Source organism: Squalius cephalus, assembly GCF_949319135.1.
Source record: "Squalius cephalus genome assembly, chromosome: 7".
NCBI lineage: Eukaryota > Metazoa > Chordata > Actinopteri > Cypriniformes > Leuciscidae > Squalius > Squalius cephalus.
Genome location: NC_137128.1, coordinates 7,267,059 through 7,292,819, shown reverse-complemented (window position 1 = coordinate 7,292,819; position 25,761 = coordinate 7,267,059). Strand labels below are relative to the sequence as shown.

Sequence of the window (25,761 nt, the reverse complement as noted above, 5' to 3'; positions counted from 1 at the left end):
AATGATGAATATATTATCAGGATCCACGTGTCCATTTCTCTCTTGTCTCTTTCCATCAGGACCAGGACCCTGCATCATACGGCGCTGACTCTCTCCTGGTGAACAGCTCCAGACATTACCTGGAGATCCGCTACAGCCTCCTGCCGTACCTCTACACGCTGTTCTACAAGGCCCACGTCAGCGGAGAGACTGTCGTGCGGCCCATGGTGCATGAGTGAGTTCGTAAGCACGTGCAAACAGCAGTGGGACAGTTCCAGTGTTGCTTCTGTGTTTATGACCTTCATGTATTTCTGTATGAGAGCTCTCATATAATAAGATAGAACTTAAAATAATTTCTCGAATTAAACTCAAAACCTATTTCTTCTAAGTAAATACAATACCGTTCAAAGTTAAGGGAAAAACTAGCCTGGTTAAAACCAGACCCTTCTCAGTTGAAACTGAGTGTAGGGTCTGGAGAAGCTATGTAGACAAATCATTTCGAAAGGGGCGTCACCAACCGACGTAGCTCAGCTTGATTGACAGGTGATCTGACCAATCATACTTCGCCATCCGCCATTTTGTCCGACAAAGCAGTCAGGAGAGAGTAGATTAACAGGATTTGAACTTGAAAAACGGAGTGTACTGACGCCTTTCCGTGGTTAAAACAACATTCCTTCTTATGTTTGTTCATGTTTATTTGAGGCTATAAATTAACTAGAAGGAAGAGATGATCGGTTCACAAGAACAGCTTTAACTGATGCTCTACAGCGATCTGTCACGGCACATTAAAGAGCAACAAAACGGTATTTATTGTTTAAATTTCTTTTAAAAAATGACCAAATTTGAAAGCTGAGACTTTGTTTAATATGTTTAATATCAAACGTAACCGAAAAGTAGCCTGCTCTGTCCTGTCTGCCAGCGTGTTGTCAGTCTCCTCTCTCACTGCGTGAGAACTCCTTCAGCCAAAGAGTATAAGTAACAAGAGGCGAAACTCAATAGAACGTTCCATTGCAACAAACTCCCCCATGCGCAGAGCTGCAGCTCCGCCATCTTGGACTGAACGCAACACAGCTGTCATAGGATTGAACGATACCGGTTCAAATTCAAAAGCGGTTAAATGAACTAAAAAGTAGTTTCTAGTTTTTAATATTTCTAGAGCAGTCATCCCATGTCTCCCGGAAGATCCGGGAGTCTCCCGCATATTGATAGCGGCTCCCTGATGCCCGCAAATTAGCTAAAATCACCCGGAATCTAGAGCGAGCGAGCAAGAGCGCGCAGCTCCAAACCGTGTAGCTAACGTTAGAGCACACGACTGAAAGGGTGAGGAAGCGAGATATCAACGTATCAACCTAAAATATGGAACACAACTTGTTCAGATTTTTTGCTTTAATTTTCTTGCAGTTCTAAAGTAAAATATATTTTGTAATATATATATTTTATATAAAATATAAATAATTATATTTTTTAATTTGTACATTTTTAATAAACTCAAACTTATATAACTTTTTTCTGTTTCACTTTCATAATTTATTTCACTTCAACAATAATCTGACAAATTAAAACAAGACCAACCATAGGTCTAAATTCCAAAGCATTCTTGAATTAACGTTACAACCATTTAAGTTTGGATAGTGATTTTAATGCGAAAAAAAGGTGACAGTTAAAGGGTTAATTTAGTGATAACAATGAATTAATAAAGCGGTCATTTGCCAGGTTAGGTGTTCATATATCACTGAAAATATGCGATTTAAAAAGCCCATTTCGAGTCTTGACAATTTCGACCAAATACATAACATTAGCAAACTGTTACTGCGGTTATGTGATAGCTTACATTAACGTTACAGCACCTGTTATCGTTGACGTTAGCTCACTTTAAAGTTAATAAAACCTTTTCTACTTTACCTCTCTGGATCTTTGGGTATCTATGAAATGCTAGTTGATTGGTTGTATACTGGTAGTTGTTGCAGTTGATGGCAGAACACTGTTTTTTTCTTTGTTTCCAATTATTTCCAGACATAATGTTAATGCTGTACAGTAGTTGTGCTAACGGTAAAGCCGTTGGTTCAGTCCAAAATGGCGGCCGCTCTACCGAAGCGCCACCTAGTGGCTGTTCTCAAAACTGCAACGGAGTTTCGCCTCTTGTTACTTCTATACTCTTTGCTTCAGCGTCGCTGCACTGTCGTCATCATGTAAATCCCTCCCCAAACGTTTCTGATTGGTGCCGCGATTTCGCCGGCACAGTAATGAGTTTGAATGGGCTCTTCTCCAGACTATCCTGGAGAGAGAATTAAAATTCGCCGGAAGTAGTCTGGGTTTTCCCAGGCTAGGGAAAAACATTTTTTTTTAAAAATCTGAAAAGATGCATGAAATTGATCAAAAGTGACAGTAAAGACATTTACACAGTAAAAAAAAAATTCTATTTCAAATAAGTCCTATTCTTTTTTTTATGTTATATTCATCAAAGAATCCTTAAAAATGTATCACGGTATCCACAAAACTGTGAAGCTGCACAACTGTTTTCAATATATATATATATCAGCACCCTGAAAGGTCAATAATCTGCTTGATAAGAATTGTTTCCCGCTCTGCAGGTTTTATTCCGACAGTGAAACCTGGGCAGTGCACAAACAGTTCATGTGGGGAGCACATCTCCTCATCACACCTGTGCTGGATCCTGTGAGTGAACACACACACACACACACACACACACACAGACAGACAGCTCATCAGCTCAGACTGCTGTCAGCTTGATATGAATTATATCACATTATTTGAGTGCCGCCATCTGAAGTGTTCTCTCATATTTTCTTTTTGTTCATTTGCTGCTTCTCTGTCAGCTTCTTACTCTCCAATATCTCTCTCATATTCTCTTTTCTGACTCTTGAAGTCATGACAGGAGGACCATATCTCTCTGAAAAATCACCACCTGTGATGGTCTGACCAGTAATTTAATGAACAATTCTCATTATTAAACCATCAAAATAATGTTTGTCATTATGTTTAGCTGTTTTCCTGTTTGTTTGTTTGTTTGTTTTTGTTTAAGGGTTTTGAAACTGTGGAGGCCTATATCCCAGATGCCATCTGGTATGACTTCGAGAGGGTAAGACCATCCTCTCACACCACAAACTTATATATAAACTTATATAGACAATATATATATATATATATATATATATATATATATATAGACAATGCAATTTTTTGGATTGTTTTATAGGAGATAAGAATTACAGATCGCAAAGCAAAAGTTTCCTTGAACCTGCCCGCTGATAAACTTGGTTTACATCTGAGAGGCGGAGCCATTCTTCCTACACAGAGACCAGACGTCACCACTACATACAGGTAATGATGGGAAAGACAAAGAATATACCTGTAGATTTCCCACTGTCACTAAACTCTATCTGTGAAAATACAGTCAATCCGCTCTCAGGGAGTCTTTCAGCCCCCTCCACTTACATTAAAAACATCTAAGGCCCATTTCTAAAAGTGTCCGCTATTTTTTGGAGATTTTTATGTATTATAGTCTTCTTTGAATTACTTTAGCATTTGAATGAATTCAGAGCAGTTGTAACATGATTCACAGCATCACTATAACATGGTTAATATTGCAAAGTGAGTTTAATATGAGACTGAGAACGTACAAATATTTAGATTTTTGTGTTTTGTGTATTTTGGAACGTTTATCTTGTTTATTGTTCCTCTGTGTTTTCATTCATCTCATTCCTGTTCATCTGCATGAGGCCTGAGTTTCTATTTAATATTAGGAAAATACTTTGGATTTCTCTGTGTTCAATAGCTATGTATTTTGTAGTGGGTTTATTTCCCTCTGAATATATTACACCTTAAGCAGTAGAAATGGAAATGTGCCGTATCTCTCAAGGTATCTTTTGAGTTGCACTAGCATTCAAAACAGGGCTGATACACACATGGATCACAAATACATATTTAAAATCCACCCGGCTTTGCTGCACGGTGTCTGTGACGTTATTCACAAACAAGAATCCCATCTAATTCAAAGGATCCATTTTCTGTCTGCTCTTGAGTTTCTGGTAAAAGTTGTTTGTTCCCTCAGCCGACTTCATCCCATGGGACTGATCGTCGCACTCGATGACAACAAGGCTGCGTCAGGCGAGCTATTTTGGGATGACGGAGAATCTCGAGGTATTTTGGAGGGACTTGCTATTGATTTAAAGTTGTCCAGTTCCCTGTCTGAAACAAAAATCAACCTTACACACGGCTCAATAACAAGAATGACAAAAACAGCTGTAATTACATGCAGGTATTTTTAAAAATATAAGTACATTGCAAAAACATGTATGTACACAATAAGTGCATTGTATCAAATTATTAATTTAAATGTTAGTACACAGTTAAAGTCACCTAATGTAAAGTGGAACCAAATGTAAAAAAAAAAAAATAATGTAACAAGGTTCCATTAGTTAACATTAGTTATTGTATTGACTAAATTAACTAACAATGAGCAATACATTTTGTTACAGTATTTATTAATCTTTTTTATGTTAATATAATAAAATAAAAATTAATTGTTTGGTTCCTGTTAGCTCAGATTCATTAAATAATAATAACCGATACAACTTTTAATTTTTAATTATATATTAGTTCATGTTGAAATGAACATCAACTAAGATTAATAAATGTATTAGAAGTGTAACTGGAGCTCAGGTGTGCAGAGGCCTCAGCAGATCGACTCACTAAAGCAAGAGGAGACCAACCAAACCCAACCTCAAAGACAAATAGGTTTAAAAGGTTTATTAAGGCGGCCTCACAGAAGGCAGAACAGTTGATGTCACTGTCTGTTAGGAGCTCACAATATTAAACTTAAAAAACAGCTTACCAAGTTGGCCTAGAGAGGGCCGAACACTAGATGTCACTGTCTAGCTGGAGCTCAGGTGAGCCGAGTCATCAGCAGAACTACTCTCTGTAACGAGAGAAGGCCAAACTACACTCAACCTTAAAGACAGCTTATCACAGCGGGCCACAGGGGCCTGATACACTTGATGTCACTGTTTAGACCTCAACCGAATGATTCTCAGATCGAGAGGAGTAAACTGCGCTCAACCTTAAAGACAGCTTATCACAGTGGCCCACATAGAGCCATGCCACGTGACACCGCTATTCAAGCAGAGCTCAAGGGAGTGAAAACCTCAGCAGAATGACTCTCAAGAACGAGAGGAGGCCTAGCTACACCCTACCCAACAGACAGAAGCCAAGGAGGCTCATAAAAGAGCCTCACAACCTCTCGCCACTGTCTAAAAGGAGGAGCTCTAAAGAGCGGAGGCCTCAACAGGATGACTCTCTAAAACAAGAGGAGCTCTGGAGAGTGGAGGGCTCGGCAGGACTACTCTCTAAAACGAGAGGTGACCCAGCAACACTCTCAAACTAAGCTTGTCATGGAGGCTCACCGGGAGCCGTTCCGGAGCAGAGGACTCAGCTTAACGACCCTCTAAAACGAGGGGAGTACTGACAACACTCAGCCTTATCTAAGCTCACATAAATCCAGTCAGCTTGACTAACGCTAAACAGAGCTCCAGGAAGCACCCAGCATGATGGCCCTCATAACAAGGGGAGTACGCTCAGCCAGAACTGCTCCAATCAAGGAGGCTCACAGAGAGCCATTCAAATTAATACTGATGCTAATACTAAGCTTACTTACATACAGTGTTAAAATACCTCAAGTAGAAGAGGCACAATTTTTTTTTTTTGGGACAAACTCCTCTCTGGCAATAAGCACACTCAACGCCCACAAACCTCTAGGGAGGGACATATCTCCTGGAAGCTGCTGACTGAGACTCACAGCTCTGAGATCAAAGCAACAAGCATCAAGGAAAAATAATTCATTTTTCTCCTAATACAAATGCCTCCCCTTGCCAACTATAGCAACCATTAACCCAATTTCATTGGCTTTGTGGCACGAATAGCTAGATCTGCCTCAGGAGATCGTACAACCTTCACCTGTGTGTGGACAGCAGAGGGAGCAGATTTATCAATAACATCCGCCTCATCCCGTTCTGCATCCAATCCCTCAGAACTAGACATTCCATCTTAATCAATTCCATATTGGAAAAGACATGAAATATCAGAGATACTTCCTGTCTGACTGTCTCCCATGGTTTTTAACTGTATTTCTGCATCTAATTCCTCAGAATTAGATTCAGCAAAATCAATAGCAGTACCAGAGCTAGCAAGAGGAGCTTAAACAAAAATGTCCCTGTACCTCTCCTCCCGCGCTCCGCCTACAACCCCCACACTCTATCCCGCCTCACCGCAATAGTGGCCACGGGACCCGAACCGCAGAGAGTAGTTGCTCAACTCTCATCTCTCAAGTGAGAGTCAAGCCTGGGTGGAAAAAATCACAGCGACCGGATCAAACAACGTGTGCTTAAGCGTGCTAAGATCAAATGCCAGATTCTGTCACTCTGAAAGAATCTCACGAGAACATCCATGAATGCATGGCTATAAGTGCCGTCAACTCCCTCGAGAGCCGAACACACTTATGCAAACGCTAACTACTATTCCTCAGCAGAGAACAGAAAAGACAAGCTTCTTACCTGTCTCTGTAAATAGTTTTGCAAATGCATCCTACCCAGCTCATCCAGCTTCTTCGAAGAACTGAAGGCATTCCAACCAAATGCATGTTCCACATCCACAGAGAATAGGGATGAGGCGAACGGAACTTTCATTGAGAAATCCTCACAATGCGCGCATTCAGCTCTCGAGAAACGAACGTGCGTACTCCTCACTCGTGCACAAACGCACCAGACTCACACTTCCTGAACACGCTTGGCAGAGCGATTCATCATGATATCCATGTTGCACATACTCAAACAAACGGAACCTGAAGACAAAAAAGCTGATGACGTGTCTAAGTGCCCTTTTAGACTCACGGTCGCTCTACAGCAGTGGTTCCCAAATCTTCTCCTGAAGGACCCCCAACACTGCACGTTTTCTTTGTCTCCCTAATCAAACACACCTGATTCAACTCATCAGCTCATTAACCCATGTGATTGGGTGACAGGTTTGGGAACCACTGCTCTAGAGTGACATCACTGGCTGTTGCGGGCCAATGTCATTATGGCATTTGAATCACGTGCTTCAGACACTGGTCACGCTGAGGCGTTCCCTTAAAGTGTCTTTGGATGCAGTGCAAGTTCCCATTTGAAAGGTAACTTTTACAAGGTTACCTTTACAATTAGCAGAAATTGCAAGTCCAAAATGTTCAATGAATTAAAAGAAAACAAATGTTTGCGTTTGCAAGACATAAAAACACATGAACATGGGCAACGAACGTGAGATGTAGTGAAAAAACAATTTCAAATTGGTCTCAGGGTTATCCTTATTATTGAGCCCTATTATAGAGACTAAATGATTAGATTTACCAAAATGTTTATTTAAAAAAAAAACAGATAACACTTGTGTGACTTATATATAAAGTTGATTTGTCTCTCATAACTTCTTTCTCTTTTTTTCTTAGATACTGTTTCATCCGGCTCCTACATTCGTTACCAGTTTTCCGTGGTTAATGTATGTCATCCTAATGTCCCATTTCTTTGTTTGTTTGTTTGTTTGTTTGTTTGTTTTTAGGTGGAATTACATTGTATGTCCAAAAAGAAACGTTTAAATATGTATATATTTTTTAAATGGCATCTATACTAAAATCTGTAGTGATATCTGATATTTTTCTGCTGGATCAGGATGTCTTGACAATGCATGTTGCTCACAATGGCTACACGGATCCAAACAGCCTGAAGTTTGAGAACATCACAGTGATGGGAGTGAGTGCGGCTCCCGCCTCTGTGCTCGTGTCGGACGGCGTCACTACAAACTCTCTGTCGGAGTCCCAGGTTAACTACGATTCCACCAAGAAGGTAATCATAGTTTTAATATAAAAGAGTTTTCTATTCACCACCAAAGTCAATATGAAACTGTGTTTGTGACCAGTTTTACTGGTTTTGATTGAAATAGGATATTGAAATCACTTTGGAGGATGTGATTGCCTCTTCAAATATTATTGCATGATATAAAATGTAGCTAGAATATAGGGCTTCACGATATTGAAGAAAAGTGCGATATGCGATAACTCATTAAATAATGCGATATTCGAAATGCGATACGATAATGCTTAAAGTGTGTATAACAAACTTAAATTATCTTTAAAATATATTTAAAATTATATAACCTACATACGTGTTTCACATTCTTTTTGTGACAAGAAAACACCCCTTCAACTTCTGAAAGTGAACAGCAGTGTTTTACTGTAGCATAAGAAGTGTTATTTTAGCATCAGTGTAAACTATTCAGGTAGGCCTTCATTAGGTTTATTTAACAACAGAAACTGAATAATCAAATGAAAAAAAAAACAAAAAAAAAAACATTACTTAATATACATTACTTCTTGTAGCCAAGAGCAGTGAGTGATTTTCTCTGTCTTTTGTTCATGACCCCAGTTATTGCAAACCGTGGCGATATGCATATCGCTATATATACAGTTGCGATATTTCAATAATTTCGATATATTGTGCAGCCCTACTAGAATAACAGAATGAGCAGATCCTGTATGAATCATATCATGTTTGCTTTGGACTCAAAGTCCTCTAGTCTAAGTCAAAAGCAACAGGCATATAAATTAATAGAAACTTCAATCTGATACTTCCTTTAAACACCAAGGTTTTCTCAACAAAAAGCCATCTGAAAATAGCCGCCCTTCAATGGGCTTTACAGAATTCTCCGAAATGTATTAGCTAATTTGACATTTGACATATCTAATCAAAGTGAAAAAAAAATCACAGCCGACGTAACGTAATTACAAAATGGAGCCTGACTTGTGTTTAATACTGAGCAGGATTCCCTCGGGTACCAGGAGAGCCAAGAGAGATGCTTTCATTCCAAGAGAGATGCTCATGGACCAGGGCTTTCAAAAGCACACACATATTAGGCTAAGATGAAGGGTGTTGCTTTCTCCCGGAGCTCAAGGTCTTGGAAAGACAACACAAGGTCGCACTGACTTTGGTCTTAATCTATGCATGACACATTAATGTCAGCTGCTGTAATTTATGGCACTTTCGCCAACTAACGCAAGAAGACTTTGTGAAACTCAACAGTATTTGTAATTTTTGTTATTTACATACTTTAACTAGAGGATAAGATTCTGACATGAATACACCTGCTGTCTTTTGCGTGATATACTGTATAACATTGGGTGTTTGTGTCTGCTAGGTGATGTATCTGAGAAATCTGGAGCTGGAACTGGGGAAGGACTACACAGTCAACTGGGAGGCCAAATACCCAAACTCTAGGCACTTCGACTGTCACCCTGAAGCAGGTGGAGATCAGGACAGATGTGAAGCCCGCGGCTGCATCTAGAAGGTCTGAGAGAGAAAATATTCAATATCATTGTTTTCAAAGACGCTGTTTGATCTGAAGTGTTATAACGTGATTCAACACTGTGGCGAGGGGGGCGTGGTTTTGCGAAGTCTGTAGTGGGAGAGAGAGGAGGAGGCCGAGCGGTGAGCAAGTAGGTCAAGTGCAGATGATGAACACCTGTGTCTGATTGCAGTAATTGGCGTGGAGAGACCGGATATAAACCGGAGAGAGACGAGAGAGAGAGAGAGTTGGACTGGGACCTCGCATGCTGCTGCTGCCGTCTCGAGAAGAGATCGTCAAAAGAGACTTTAAAGTATTGTTTTGTTTTGGCTGTGCTTAGACACGGTGAATGCGCTGAAGAACGCAAAAGAATCCCTTTGTTTTGTTTTGTTTCTTTCTATGACAAATAAAGCGAGAGTCCCAGTCACGCCGACCCCTGTCTTCTTCCTTCCTACACCCACAATATTGAACCTCATCACAAACACATTGCGTTTCATAGCCTTCAGATATTCCCAAGGAGCCGTGGTGTTATCACGCCGAGACCCACGGCTAAGTCACCAGCAACATGGCTGAAACAGCAAGCGGCATCATTGTAGATATAGAGCACAATACCGATTTCCCATGTCAGCGTCCTCAATCTTGAGACGTCAGCAAGCTCCGTGTGGAAATCACATACCTAAGTGGGAAAAGCCTGCGCTGGAATATAAATTGACAGAAACTTCAATCTAATACTTCCATTAAACACCAAGGTTATCTCATCAAAAAGCCATCTGAAAATAACCACCCTTCAATGGGCTTTACAGAATTCTCCAAAATGTATTAGCATATTTGACATTTGGAGAACATATCTAATCATAGTTAAAAAAAAAGCTGTGTGGTTGATGTCCAGTGTTTCTAGCTGACATAAATACATAATCATGTTTGGCTTGGTCCCCTCAAACGTGCGTTGGATTTTCTCCTCAGCAAAAGGTTAAGAGGCCCGTCTATCACTGTTTTCCATGTTCGTAGAGTTAGTTTCTGGAGTAAATATATAGGCTATAATCTGTGTGCATACACTGCTTTTAAAAAAATGGCGGGTGCTTGTTTCACGTGCGTTTGGCCAATCATCGTACACTAACGTCACGGATAGTTCCTATAGTGCTAGTTTAGACCGACTCTGAAGTAGGAGCTACATTAGTTTCTCCAAAAGGAGTTCCTAGAACTAAAATCGTTCCCAGTTCCTGCTGTGCGAACACGCTAAAATCTGGGAACTTCCGCCACTAGTTCTAGGAACTATGAAAAGGTTCCTCCGGTGCGAAAGCCGCTAATGACTAAATATACTATTTACATTCATGCATTTTGCAGACGCTTTTAGAGGTTCGGAGAGATTACTTCCTTTGGCAATAATGTGGGAGTTTTCATTGTGAAAATTTGGCAGGTCCATTTATACATTTTAAATTGGATTTTTTTTTAATTAACACCAAAATTGTATCAGGGAAAGTGTATATTTGTATCTGCTGTCAGTATTCTCTGAGGTCACCATTTATAATCACAGCATAAAATACATTTACATTCATGCATTTGGCAGACGCTTTTATCCAAAGTGACTTACATTGCATTTAAGGTATACTTTGTTAATGCGTTCCCTCTGTGTAACTAGTGCCATGCTCTATTGTTGAGATTTTTTTAAGAATTAGGAATTAAGAAAATAAATAAGAGATGAAGACTACGACTGATATTGGTCCTATTAATCTAGATCTTTGACCCAGCCAATGTCCGCTACGAGGTCCCCGTTCCCCTCAAGCTTCCCGCCACACCAGAGACAGAGGAAAACAACAGACTGTACAGGGTTCAGGTCCAGCACAAGCCATTCGGCATCCAAGTCATCAGAAAGGGCTCAGAAGAAGTTATGTGAGTAATAAAAGAACTGATAACAATGTAAATGTGTGCCTTGAAATGCAATGTAAGTCGCTTTGGATAAATGTGTCTGCCAAATGCATAAATGTAATACTTACACCTCAATTACTTTATATGAATGTATAAGGAATAGTGTGTATTTTATCTGCTGTCAACATTTATTGGAGGTTAACCTTATAAAATACATTTATATTTATACATATGGCATTTATATTCATGCATTTGGCAGACGCATTCATTCAAGGTAAACTTTTTATCAAAGGAATCTAATGTTTGAGTTACAATAAATGTTGTTTACATATTTACCTTAAATATTATTTTTTTACATATTTATATATATTATTATATTAAATAAAATTCACTAAATAAATATGTATTTTATTTTTTAATTAAAATGCATACATTAGCTATATTCTATTTAAAACCGAAGGAGATTAGCATGTCAAAGTTCCCAAAGCTATTGCAACTACAAATGAACTGGAGAAAGCAAGAAAGAAGCAGTGTTTTGGAGGAGCACATGATTCCAGCTGTGAATAGCAGTGCTGATGGTGCACTTCTAGGACTATAAAAGCACAGTTTGCCTTCTTAATAAAAGAAACTTATTTTTCAGTGTTCTCAATGTGTTGTTAAATCTCTTTTCCTCTAGATGGGACTCTGCCGTGCCAGGGCTCACATTCTCCGATCAGCTCCTTCAGATCTCCACACGCCTCCCCTCAAACTACGTCTATGGTTTTGGTGAAACAGAGCATCCCACCTATTCTGAGGTCTGAGCTGTTTTCTGGGCCCTGGAGGTGTTCTGACATGCTCTGACATTTCTGGTTATTTCTGTTACTTGTGACATTTTCATGAGTTTGAGAAACTGTACATGCTGCTTTCGTATGGATTACTTAAAAATAGAATATTTGTTTTTTATATTATTTACATACTTTAAAAATAGAGATTCCAAGCGTTGTATAGACATGCGTTTTATGTCTGTGTGACAAACATTCGCTGAGTTAAAACTACAGAGGAAAGACCTTGAAGAAGGAGTATAAGAAGGGAATTTCCTGGGCTGGGGGTCAGGTCTTGCTCACGTCACGGGGCAGCTGCTGTGATTTTGTGACTAAGCCTCTTGCCAGAGAATAAATATCTTTTAAAATACAATTTGATTCTTGGTGTCTCTTATGCAGTGATGATGATTGTTTAATTATTGTTTAATTATTATCAACAGAAGCATCTCTGGTAAGAGACAGTCAAATTTGTTTTGTGTGGTGGTGTAATTTTGGTATGACTGTGAGTGAACCATAGTGGCTGAGACTATTTCTTGGGTGCGGGCATAGAAAGTTACCGGCGGTCCGGTAACTAGCTCGTAAAAGTGGACGGAAGAGCCACACCTGATTAATTGGGTGAACCGGAATCAATCGAGCGCTGGAAAGTGCTCACGAAAAGATTTTGAGTGCAGACCTGGCCGGTTTTGGGTTAAAAAATCGGATCTGTCTGAGACTTCTGACAGATTAGTAAGACGCGTGTCGAAGAAAAATCCAGGGAAAGTAGAATCAGCCAGTATGGGGTCATCTCACAGTGAGCTTGATAACTTTTATACACCAGTTTTCTGTCAAATGAAAGAATTAAGGGCAAAATGCAGGCAAGAAGTTGATCAAGTACCATGGTTTTCCCAGAGAGGGAATGTTAAGTGTCACTAGGCTGACAGCGGTGAGAGACGTGTGTGTGGATTGTAAGCAAACAATCGTGTACTGGTTAGATGAGGCAGGGCGAAAAGAAAGGAAAAGGATGCAGAAGGAACTAGCATGTAGGAAAAGAGGGAAAGATGAGAAGAAATGTAGTAGGAAAATGTATGTTATGAAAATACAATTTCTGATAGAATTTATGGAACTATTTATGAGCGCCTGTTAAGTCAAATAAAATGAGGAATGAGCAAAAGTTTTATTAAGCAGAATGGGGAACAAGTATATATTTTAGTGGTAAAATAATGATGTCTAGAGAATTTTGCTAACGAGAGTTGAAGGAGCAAGCAGCTATAATGGCTGTCTGTGCACTTTAGGGATTGAGATATGAGTAATATAATATTTTGGATTTTGTGAAACAGCAGAGATAAGTGGGACTGAGAAAATAATGATAACATTAAAGGAATAGTCATTAAATGAAAATTCTGTCATCAAAGAAGATATTTTGAAGAAAGTCGGTAACCAAATGACTGATGGACCCCATTGACTTCTATAGTAGGAAAAAAAATACAACTGTTTAAATACCTTCTTTAAAATATCTCAGAACAACTTGAGGGAGAGTAAATGATGACAGAATTTTCATTTTCTATCCCTTTAAAGGGATAGTTCACTTTGAAATTAAATTTTGGTATGTTTTACCTTACCTGAAGGGCATCCAAGATGTAGGTGTCTTTTTTTCCGCAGTAGTTTCAATTTTGATATTTTTAGGTCAAACCGTTCTTGTCTGTCAGTCATTTAATGCAGGTCTATGGTTACTGTCTCAAAGAGCATGCACAGAGTGGTGAAAGTCCCCCTGTGGTGAAAATCCAGCTTTTAATGTTGTTTATATGTCTATGTGGTGTTTTTAATCTGCTTTAAGACAAACCATGTGTAAATTCATAAGTCAACTCCATTGCTGAGTATTTTCTCCTTAAAACTGCAGTGAACCAAAGACACTATCAAAAACACGCTTTGAAATCTCTGGTGTTCCTGACGTCACAAACTACCTTGTAACCAATCAGATCAACGTGTGATCGTCAACGAGTGGATCTCTGAGCTGAGTGAGTGAGTGGAGGCGGGGCTCATTTGCATATTAGCAAGGGTGTAGAGTAAGGCTGCATTCACACTGTCAGTCCAAATCAGATTGTTTTGCATATCCAATTGAAATGCAATCATATTTAGCTGGTGTAAACATGAGATGTGATTTTTACAAATCTGTTTCAAGCTACATTCATGTGTGGTTTGCATACCATCGCAACGTCATTGCCATAGAAACCAATGCAGATATTCCGGAAAACTAAGGTTGGCATGGACACAAATCGGATCTGAACAGATACGACACACAGTGTTGACGTCAATAATTTTAGATCAGATTATAATCGGATATACTCAGAATCGGAATAATCAGGGCCCGTATCCCTAAAGAATTTTTGTGCAAAAAGTGGCTCCTAGCGGCCAAATTCTAAGAAAATTCTCAGAGTCATGACGTTTTCTTAGAATTTCCCCTAAAAGTGACACGAAAATCCCAGTTAATATAAAAGCTATTCCTCAAGATTCCTAGCACTTAAAAGGGCTCCTAAGGCGAGATCTGCTAAGAGCAGGGAAGAGGACTTTTAGTGGCTTAGGAGTTCCCCTAAGCAGCTGCACAAAATGGCCAACAGAGGATTTTTCTCCATTTTCTGTGTTTGTAGGATATTTGTTAACAAGCCTTCATAAATAGACCAGCCAGCAATCACAGACATTGATAAAAGCTGAGCCGTGTTACCCTCGTTAAGACCACACTGAGTTGTAACGTTGCAATTTCTACTTCATTAAGGACAGCCCCTTGAGATAGGCCATCTTGTTTTCAATGGGGTCCATATGGGAGTGAAAGTACAAAATATGCCAGCTAGGATATTAATATGAGCAAATAAGACACAAATCATTATTTGAACAGGGTGTAATGAGCTTAAGTTTTCACATATTTTAGATTCTAATGTTAGGCAATAACCCCTACAGCTTACTATTCATTTTCCAGATATTTTCTTGAATGTGAAATATTATTTACAATTACAGTCTGCATAAGATTAGAGTGTATAATTATGTTTATTGATTTGAGGGTACATCCTTTGCTCATTATCACCAAAAGTTCATTTTCATCAAACTTGTAGGATCAACCAATCACGGCTTTTGAAATGATGACTCATACCTAGCAACGGGGTCAACCACACCTCCTCACTAAGATAGGATTTTCCATCCATTCCTTGCTCAGAGTTCACTGAAAATGTTCTGGAATCACTTCTAAGCTAAAACTCCTGGCAAGGAATTTTTAGGTTAAGTTAGGAGCTCTCTGAGAGGATTCTCAGAATCTTTAGGGATACGGGCCCAGACTTGGACTGATCGACTGGTCTGTACGTTGCCTTACATTCAAGCTATTTTAACACATGAAAAGGTTTTTTCAAGAAAAAAAAAAAAAACCTTAAAGCCTATGGAATTAATTTTGTTCCAATAATAATGAACGTAACTTTTCAAGAAACTAATTAAAATATAAATTGAAACTGAATAAAACATCTTTGAAACTGAAAAAGAATAAATCGCAGGCAAATTTTTTGACTTCGTTTTTAATACACTGCATGTTTTGCTAACTATTTCTCATATTGCGTTCGCTGATCTGAACTTACAAATGCGCTTCCAGAGTTTTCATTTACGCTTTTGAAGTTTTCGTTTACGCTCCCAGAGTTTTCGTTTGCTGTTCTGACACATTTCTCTCGTGGGGGCGGGGCTAGTAGCAGTGCGTTCTCATTGGCTACTGAAGTTTTTATTGACAGCTTCTTCACCTGGAAGTGAAGACGTCAGTGCTGTGTTTATGTGTGGATTTGAGCGTCTGTAAGCACAGCTTTCTATTTCATTTTAATGATATTAAGTTAGGTTTGTTTTTTAATTTTATCTGTATTTACCTGCTGCTACTACTTTGTCGACAGAAGCTTTTAGGAGCACAAGAGATCTATTCAGTCTATTCATGTGTAATTGTACATTAAAGTACTGTATATAATACTTAAAATATTGTAGTGTCCAATGTTTTCGGAGAATATTTGTTTATTCCCGATGATTCTTTTGCATGTTAGGCTCTGATTAGGTTGAGCTGTTACAATTTAAAGAGAATACTAGCAAACGTGTGTGATATATTCAGCCGTCAAGAAAGTCAAACTTCAACTAGGTAATCAAGGTTGGCAACCATGGCCATCACACCACTCACTGTTAGCATGATATACATTTACACCATCAAAATTAATGATCACTTAAATAAGAGGAATTTAAACAATATGAAAATTACAATCGTGGCCTGCTGTCAGATACAGACCTCAAAGGGCATTGCATTACATATGTCACACAAAGAATGTTCTTGTTGCCATTTTTTTTAATTGATAATTGTATTTAGTTATTTCATTTAATTAATACTATCTTCTAAGATTTAAAATTGTAAATATATTTTAACAATCATCAACCATTTCAATTGTGACTTATACAACCAGTTAAATTAATGTAATTGAAAATTTGAATTCAAATAAATTTACATTCTTTATTGTCACTAAAGCATATACACAAGTATCAGAGTGAAGGTCTTGGATGCAATTATGTTGTGACAGGAAAGACCAGAATTCACAAAACATTAACTGCATAATATACATGTAATGCACAGTATTCTCATGATACATTACTATACAAAATGAAAAATTACAAATACAGAATACATTTTAAAAATTCATATACATTTTAAATGTTGCAATGATTCTTTGAGCAGTTCCTGTTGCAGTACAAGTAACAAAGCAGTGACTGGACACAAGCAGTGCAAGGATAGTCCACCCAAAAACATGAGGATTCTCTCATCATTTACTCTCCTTCATGCCATCCCAGATGTATATGACTTTCTTCTTCACATAAACATAGACAAAGATTTTAAAGGAAATAATCCATCTCTGTGAGTCCATAATACAAGTGGATTGTAACCCATGTACGTAAGACAGTTGGTCGGACGGACGTGATTTTTCGCATGGATTACCATCAAGCTCACTGTGTGTGGTTTTTAAAGCGTCTTTAGGACTCGCAGAGATGGATTACTTTCCTTACAATCTTGATTCGTGTTTATCTGTAGAAAGAAAGTAAAATGCATCTGGGACAGCATGAGGGTGAGTAAAATAAGAGAGAATTTTAATTTTGGGTGAACTATCCCCTTAACATTCATTTGCTGTTGGTATGCTAATCCAAGATCAGCATAGACTAATAAGAATAAAGTGCAACCTCTTGTGAACTGTGTTTGTTTTAATCTAGAGGAAATTAAAATATTTGCTAGTTTATATTAAAATAAAATAAATCAGGTGTCTGAAGATCAAGATCCCAGTCATTCAAAGGTGATGTGTCTGAACAAAGTAAGATTATTTTCTGACAGGGACAGTGGATCTCTGGTACTATCACTCCATCAGCATCACTCTGTGTCAGCATCAGAATTTTGTTTATGGAAAAGTTGCTCCACTCCCTGGAAAATGAGAGAGGAAATGTATTATAATCTAACAATACAAACTACTTTGAACTCCCACATACAGTAACAAGTTGCAGATTTAAAATATTTTTTCCAAACAAATTATATAAATGTTTTAAGGGATTTTACAGTACTAGCTTAAATATTTACCTCGGGAGTCATGAAGCATTTATCATCTGTAATACTGTTGTGTAACCAGTAGATGGCTGTATAGCCCTATATATAAACATATATCCATGGCTGTGTATTCCCCAGTTGCTGGATGTTTTCAGTCATAATTACTTGCATGTATTAAGGTTTTAATTTGGACATATATTTATTATTAAAGACTATTAAAGATTAAGCATTTTTCTCAGAAATGTTCATTTGAAGTGCAATTTTTGGCATTATTATTAGTCAAATATGGACACAGAAAAAGCATTTACTCATACTAGCTACATATAATAGCTTTATCTATCAGTCATCTTTATCACACAAAAGTAATCAGAATAAATAATTTCTAAATAATTAAATAATTTTCAAGATTCAAAATAATTGAGTGTTTACATGTTATGAACAGAGACGTGTTCTGTGGTCAAGTCGTGTCTCTCCTCTTTCAAAAACTCTGCATCGCAAATTAATCAGCAATTGAGAAATTCAGGTTTAAATAGCTTTACTGGCATGGTAAAAAAAAAGGCTTTACATTGCCAAAGTTGAATCAGGCAGTGATTGACAGCGCTCTGGTCCTTTGGCATCGGTCATTGACTGATGCAGTACTTTTTGTACTGTAGGCTACAGTACAGATACTGTACTGTAGGCTACAGTACAGATACTGTACATTACTCTAGCCCAATGTTGTTTGGGGTGGCTGGGGGGAAATATGATCAAATCGAAGACTGTAACCGAATGTAGATAAACAAGTCATGTAATGATTGGGCTAACAGTTAAATCAGGACAACACAGCTCAGCTGTATAATGTTATGGGCTCTCACTGAGCTCTAAAATGCCTCTCCACCTGAAAAAAGCCAGTACTGTATTATAAATAGCATTAGTAAAGTATTGATTAAAAATAAATAAATCTGACTTACCACGAGTAGGCTATCCAGTATCCTGATGGCGACGATGGCTAATGATAATGATAATGATTCGTCTGTAGGCTACTATTCCTTCTATAAGAAATCATCTCAACAATATAGTGTAGCAGCAAAAAAATACAGATATAAACTTAATATCATTAAAATGAAATAGAAAGCTGCGCTTACAGACGCTCACATCCACACATAAACACAGCACTGACGTCTTCACTTCCAGGTGAAGAAGCTGTCAATCAAAAACTCAGTAGCCAATAAGAGCACACTGCTACTAGCCCCGCCCCCACGAGAGAAATGTGTCAGAACAGCAAACGAAAACTCTGGGAGCGTAAACGAAAACTTCAGAAGCGTAAGCGAAAACTCTGGAAGCGCATTTGTAAGTTCAGATCAGCGAACGCAATATGAGAAATAGTTAGCAAAACATGCAGTGTATTAAAAACGAAGTCAAAAAATTTGCCTGCGATTTATTCTTTTTCAGTTTCAAAGATGTTTTATTCAGTTTCAATTTATATTTTAATTTGTTTCTTGAAAAGTTACGTTCATTATTATTGGAACAAAATTAATTCCATAAAAGCCCTGTTTGGCACTAGGGGTGTAACGGTACGTGTATTCGTACCGAACCGTTTCGGTACAGGGCTTTCGGTTCGGTGCACGTGTGTACCGAATGACTGAATGCAATATTTTGTGTGCGGAACATAGGTACATTTTCGTGTTTCCACACGAACATATTAAGTGGCGGAAGTCTCCGCGTTCAGCGCAAATCCCGCCCTGCAGCTGATTCTAATGTTGTTTCCTATTAGACATTCTCTGGTTTTACCGGTTTTACCCGTGTTTTACCCGTCGTCACTGTAACAATGAAATAGACTGCAGGGCGAAAAAAAGCTTTTCCGCTTCGTGTGCGCCGCCGCACTCTCCGTTCCGTGGCGTGGGCGCGCGCGCGCGCGTGTGTGTGTGTGTGTGTGTGTCGGCCCGCTGCGCTCTCTGCTCAATGTTCGAGTCCGTGTTTGCGCTGCGCGTTCTGCTCTGTCGTTAACGGCCCAAACACTCCAATCATGTACCGATCACGCACTGGAAAAGCAAAGTCCGCTCAAATAAGGTGAAATTTCTCAGTAGTAACTTAGATTTCTGTTTGCTGAGCTGGTATAGTCATGCTGGCAACAATGGTAAAATGACCTGCTCTGATCACATGCTCTGGTAATAATAGCTTTGTACTATAGCTTTGGACTATATTTTATTTTGATAATTATTAAAAAAGTGGAAAAAAAAATCGTAAATTGATTGTTGATTGATTATTGAAAAATAATAATACATTAATATATTTGTTTAATATTATTTTAATATAGGGCTATTTTCTGTTCCTGCACTGTAATCATAGTTATTTATTTATATTTTTCATTATATTTTATTATGTGATATTGGTTTGAGACTGAGAGTATTTTATTTAGTGGAGAACTTTGCAGCAGTATTTTATTTCTTATTCTTTTTTTATTTTATATCTATTTTATTATATTTTATTAAAAAGTGTTTAAAAAAGTGTAAACAACTTGTTAAAAAAAGTTTATAGTAATAAACAACCTGCAGTTTAATGTTTGCATTTCTTTCCCTTACTGTACCGAAAATAAACCGAACCGTGACTTTAAAACCGAGGTACGTACCGAACCGTGATTTTTGTGTACCGTTACACCCCTATTTGGCACACAACTCTGTTAGCTGTCGATGCCGGTTCCTAACAGATTTTAAGCAGTCATCAACTTTTGCTTGATTGTGCTTATAACATCATCTGAATAATCCTGATTAGCATCTGCTGTCTTTAAGTGTCATGCTGGTTCATGTTTAGAGCACTAGAGTATATGAAATATGTCCATAAAAACTCGAAATGCGCTCACTCCGGTCTGTCTATGAACGATATAATCCCTGTGGCGAGTGTTGTTAAACTCCTCGCGGCGCATCCTCGCAGAAACCACTCTCATGCTCCGCATGTTGTTTGAATTCTCCGCTGTGATGCGATGATCTCATGAGTAATCCAGCGCAGTGATTGGATTGGACGAGCTCTTTCTCATGAATAAATGCAGAGTCGCTCGAGGACCAGCTGATGTAGGATCGTGCCTGCAGCCAATCACACACTCCGAAGGCACACTTCCACCTCACACTCCCTGACCTTGCTCCGACGTTGCTTTTCAACCCAGAAGAATGAAATTGCTCAGAAAAACGTAAAAATAACCAATTTCCATTGTTGATAAAACTTATGAGTGTTTTCAGTGATGTACAGCCTGAAACCCCAAAACACACTTTTTGAGATGTGAACAGATACACATGTTCACATCTCAAAAAGTGTGTTTTGGGGTTTCATGACCCTTAAAGGGGTCATATAATGCCATTTTTGTACAAGCTAATATGCTGCTTTATGGTCTAAATTAAAAGTTTGTAATATACTTTAATTAAAAATTCTCATTAGTATTGTAAGAAAACACTCATTTTACCTGGTCAAAAACAGCTCTGTTTTCAGCACGCCGTTTGAGTGCATGTGTCTTTAAATGATAATGAGCTTTGCTGACCCCGCCCCTCTGTTCTGTGCGTACACCGTTTGTAACACAATAACAAAATAACCATAACGCGTTGTTCATTATAAACGTGGGATTATGAATTATATTGAGAACGTCGTACATAGAAAACATGCCGTAATGTACCCTGAGTGTAAAAATAGCTGCATTCATCGTGAAGCGTGCAAGCGATTTGCAAAGATTAATATAAAGGTTAATAAAACGTTTCACTCACTTGTTCTTCTGGAGGTGCAGCAGGAACACGAATAGTTGGTACGGATCCTTTTTCCAGAAGCAGCTTTTAGCAAAACCAGCTTTATACTGACCTCATTTGTAAAGCAGTCTGGTGTGTGAAATGATTCACGCACACATGAAAGCATTGACGTTGATCATGGGGAATGCAATTAACTTGTAAAAGTGCATGTACCATTATATGACCCCTTTAAGAAGAGCAAATGTGGCCCAGCTTGGGGACGATACAGCTCAGAAAATGTGTGCGAGCATTGCAGGATCTGCATTGATATTTCCATCTGGCCACCACAGAAACCGTAGAAAGCTGACGTTCATACTGCTGTTCTGCAAAGTCTTGGTTAACTGTCTAATTAACAGCTCTTCCAAGTTAGCAATGATATTCAATATTATGACTTGAACTGTTGGCACATCCCATACATCACCATCCACACTGGGACTCAGTACACCAGTAATGTCCCACCCAAGAAGCGTTCGGTCAGCGTTCGGTCCACCACCCTTGCTGGTAATCACTCCAAGGATTCAAGGCTTTCTGAGCATTTACTCCAATAAATAACCCAATGCCTACATCTAATGCTGTTAAAGGGTTTAGTTCACCCAAAAATGTAAAATTCATCAACTACTCACCCTCATGTTGTTCCAAACCCGTAAGACTTTCATTCATCTTCGAATCACAAATAAAGATCTTTCTGATGAGATCTGAGAGCTTTCTGTTCCTCCACTGACAGCTACGCAACTACTACTTTGACGCTTCACGAAGATCAGGAAAAGATCGTAAAACTAATCCACCTTTTGCAGGTCTTCCATTTTGGGAACGTTAATTTTGTTGACTGGAATTGTAAACATCAGGAAATGTGTCACGAACTGTCAGTTTAGTTTTCATTATCATGGACTTTTGGTTTGATTGTCATTATTTTCTGTTGTCTTTGTTCACGTTTCCTGACACTTGTTTGTTACTGTGTATATTTATTTAAAGCTAGGGTAGGTAATCCTGTTCAGAAACACTTTTTTTTATACTGGGTGAAATGGTCCTTCCATCCTGAGAGTAGTCAATACATTATGTGTTCAGAAAAAGGAATGAAAACAATCAGACCTCTGTAGCAGCTGCAGGACAGTAAAAACTCTGACCAATCACTGCCACTCGGTCCGAGTGTAAAGAACCAATCAGATGCCTTCAGAGCCAGGAGGAGTGTCTTAGCAGTGTCAATCAAGTTCGCGTACGCGCTGATCGCCCCTCTCTTGCACAGCGCGTACCGTCATTCAAAATCAAGATTGCTGGTGTGCCGAGCAGCTGTGCTAATGGCGGACAAACAACCAAAACTACCAGTTTCTCGAGTGGAACCTGCTCATACAACAAAGACAGGTAAACGGAAAAAGACCGATGACGATAAACAAGCCCGTCGGAGCCCATTGACTCGCATAACCGCATAACATACAGATAAAATGTCACGCACTGTGCAAAGCAACAATTGAAACCTGCTAATTCACTGGCTTGTCATGTTGCTAAAATAATGTACTAGCAAACCTTATTTAGCATTACATATCGCTAGAATAATTATTTACATAGCCTACTAAAACGTTAGTTACCGTTATATTATCTTACATTAGGGCGTGGCTTTGGAAGGACCCCAGAAGGGAGAGGGTGGACTGAATGGAAATAATGAGCTGTCTTTAAAACAGTCGTTAGAGGTCTACATACACTCGATTTTTATACTTTCTTTTTCAGAATACTTACATTTTAATTATGTATTGATATATGCATAAAGTTTAAACAAATTTGAAAAATAAGTTTTTTAGACCATTCTTACCTACCCCAGCTTTAATCATGTCGGCTGTTCGTATCTGTTCCTGTGTTTCCTCTGTTCATTGTTGGTTATTGTTTGTGTTAAGTACACACTATCTGAGTTTATTTTAATATTAAATACATTAGTATTGGAACCTTTTGACTCTTCTTCATCTGTGGACTCTAAACTGTGATACAATTTCCTAACATCATTTGAGGAAACGTTGATTGGTCTTTATTTGAAGTTTACTAGATTGTCCAGGTTACTTAGGGATAGGTCAGTTACATGAATTTGAAAAGCTTTACATTTTTTTGCTTTTATAAGCTTTTTGTTTTGCGATCTCGTGTTTGAAAGAGTTTCAATGTATACTGTGAGATCAATATTATAAAAGGTAATAGATGAGGGTTTCTTTTGAGTTAGTTTTGTTGTTATGAATATAAAACTTTGCCAAAAGAAGAATAATATAATTTTGTTTGTCAGAAAAATATGGATTTTGAAAACAAAGAAAAATGTCATGAGTTTCTAAATTAAAAGTTTGTCATGTCTATTTTAAAGTCAGCCCAAAAAGAAATAAAAAAAGGTGCAAGACAAAAAATAAATGTTTAATATCTTCAAATGATGCGTTACAACAGTGGTTCTCAAAGTGTGGTACGCAGAGGAATCACTGAATTTCGCACGTAAGATCAAACCGGTGTGATCTTTTACTGTCTATTATTGTGTGCTCAGTCTTGGCTGGTCCCTGGAGCGCACGATACGATTACACCGGTGTGAGTAGAACGGCCAGTGCATCACGTGATCAACTGCTAAATTCAAATGTGCTTTCGCAGTTGGCTGGCGCTGAGCCAGACGCGCGCCACTCAGGCGCTGTCAAATATCACAATTATTCAGTGTTTTTAACCACATAATGTTTATTTTAGAATTTGTAAAATACACACTGATGTCTATGGAAGCGGAAATAATAATAATTTCCATTATAATTAGACGACACATTTTATTCATATCAGATTGTGTAAGTTACATGAGCGCCTTGAAAAACTCACAGGGGTCAGCCAGAATATTTTAAATGTACGTTTAAAAAGGTTAAATATCAATACAATCAATCATTCAATATTTTTTTTTTATTTAAGTACAGTAGCTACTTTTTTTTACTTAATATTTTAAGTACAGTAGGCTACAGTTTTTATTTCACTTTTAAGGGGGTCGCACACCGGACGCGCAGCTCAGCGCCGCGCAGCGCAGCGCCACGTCTTTTAAATTCGAACACATTATTCTCTATGAGAGTACACACACCGGCGGCGCCTTTCGGCGTCTGTCCGCGGCGCCCAGCAATGGCTCAGGACCGTGTTCAAATTCCTGCCGCGCCACAGAGCGCCATTTACATAGTTTTATATTTATATACATGTGTCTCAAATCGTAGTTAATGTATACGGACTTCACCCTGTGCTGCAATATACATTTAGTTTTATATTTATTTACAGAAATAAGAAAATTGCTGATGTTATCGGATTTTCAGGTGAGAGTTGTCCTAGACGTGGCGCGGCGCGGCGCTGAGCTGCGCGTCCGGTGTGCGACCCGCTTTAGGTGCAATTCATTTGAATTGAATCATTATTCAAGTTTTTTATTTACCTGTATGTAAGCAGCACAGTGCAGTGTTAATGTTCAAACTGTGTTTTTACAATGTTTAAAGTGGCTGACAATGATAAATATTCTTATTAGAAATTAAGCTGCCTCATTTTTGAGCTGTGCATAACCTTAGCTGGATAGTTAGGCCTACTACACTACTGTATTCATATTGGTCATTATGGTGGTACTTGGAGAGTCAAATATTTTCTGAGGTGGTACTTGGTGTAAAAAGTTTGAGAACCACTGCGTTACAAAAAGTACATTTATCACAAACAACACGAATATATCTACTAATGGCTGCATTTACAGGATAACATCTATGAATAATTTTGTAAATTATTTCTAATAAAGTCAAATCAATAATTTACAAAATGATTCATATTTATATGGTAATGTCCAAATGCTGTGCCGAGATACAGCATACAGTGAGGTTTAAGCCATTTTGATTTACATGGAGGATTGGAGCAAGGCAGTTTTAGTGCAAATCAACGGGGCCTCTGCAAACCGCTAGTCCGAGGCCCTCCTCGGGGATCTGCGCACTTGTTTATTTACTCATTTATTTAATAATCTACTTGATTTCATCAAGGGAAATGACGCATGCAAAATCTAAATATCTGTCCATCATTTTAAAGGAAATTTTCGCACAATATTGGAAATATTTCCATTTTAAAGCATGAAGGTGAGCCAGTGGATATCACACAAGTGCAGACTTTGCTCTAGAGTTATGACAGTGAAGAAGTCTCAAACCCCAGTCAATTATTCACTACAGAAAGTGAAAGTAAAAACATCTGACGCCGCATTAACAGTACATACTGCATATTCTCTCAGAGACGATGAGCTAAATCTACTCAACGGAATTGATAACGGTATAACTGTCTTCATTTCTCTTCTTAATATTTCTCTTGTGGCCCATAAGTAGTGAAGAAATGAGAAGTATTCCATGTAAAACAAGTTGTTATTGAAATGATGAAAAGCTAATCTAAGAAATCTTTTATTTTTCCTCGCAGCTCGTCGGTTATG

The 25,761-nt window shown here is 38.3% G+C and overlaps 3 protein-coding genes across 4 annotated transcripts in view; 1 reads left to right on the top strand and 2 right to left on the bottom strand.

Annotated features, from left to right (window-relative positions):
• Positions 1 to 9,792, top strand: part of LOC307161662 (sucrase-isomaltase, intestinal-like) — a 29,171-nt gene extending 19,379 nt beyond the window's left edge. For both annotated transcript variants that reach the window (XM_079876532.1, XM_079876533.1), the window contains exons 18-26: positions 60 to 214; positions 2,571 to 2,655; positions 3,023 to 3,079; positions 3,197 to 3,321; positions 4,052 to 4,140; positions 7,472 to 7,521; positions 7,692 to 7,865; positions 9,214 to 9,363; positions 9,554 to 9,792. In XM_079876532.1, the coding sequence (XP_079732658.1) occupies positions 60 to 214; positions 2,571 to 2,655; positions 3,023 to 3,079; positions 3,197 to 3,321; positions 4,052 to 4,140; positions 7,472 to 7,521; positions 7,692 to 7,865; positions 9,214 to 9,360 (882 nt within the window). In that variant the 3' untranslated portion in view covers positions 9,361 to 9,363; positions 9,554 to 9,792. The remainder of the gene's footprint in view (positions 1 to 59; positions 215 to 2,570; positions 2,656 to 3,022; positions 3,080 to 3,196; positions 3,322 to 4,051; positions 4,141 to 7,471; positions 7,522 to 7,691; positions 7,866 to 9,213; positions 9,364 to 9,553) is intronic.
• Positions 1 to 25,761, bottom strand: part of LOC307161679 (uncharacterized protein) — a 396,018-nt gene that overhangs the window by 167,566 nt on the left and 202,691 nt on the right. The window lies entirely within an intron of this gene.
• The window catches only part of LOC307161782 (NACHT, LRR and PYD domains-containing protein 12-like), a gene marked incomplete at its 3' end in the record, with an annotated part of 32,001 nt that continues 26,714 nt past the window's right edge, over positions 20,475 to 25,761 (bottom strand). The window contains exon 16 of the mRNA XM_079876726.1: positions 20,475 to 20,651. Within this exon, the coding sequence (XP_079732852.1) occupies positions 20,475 to 20,651 (177 nt within the window). The remainder of the gene's footprint in view (positions 20,652 to 25,761) is intronic.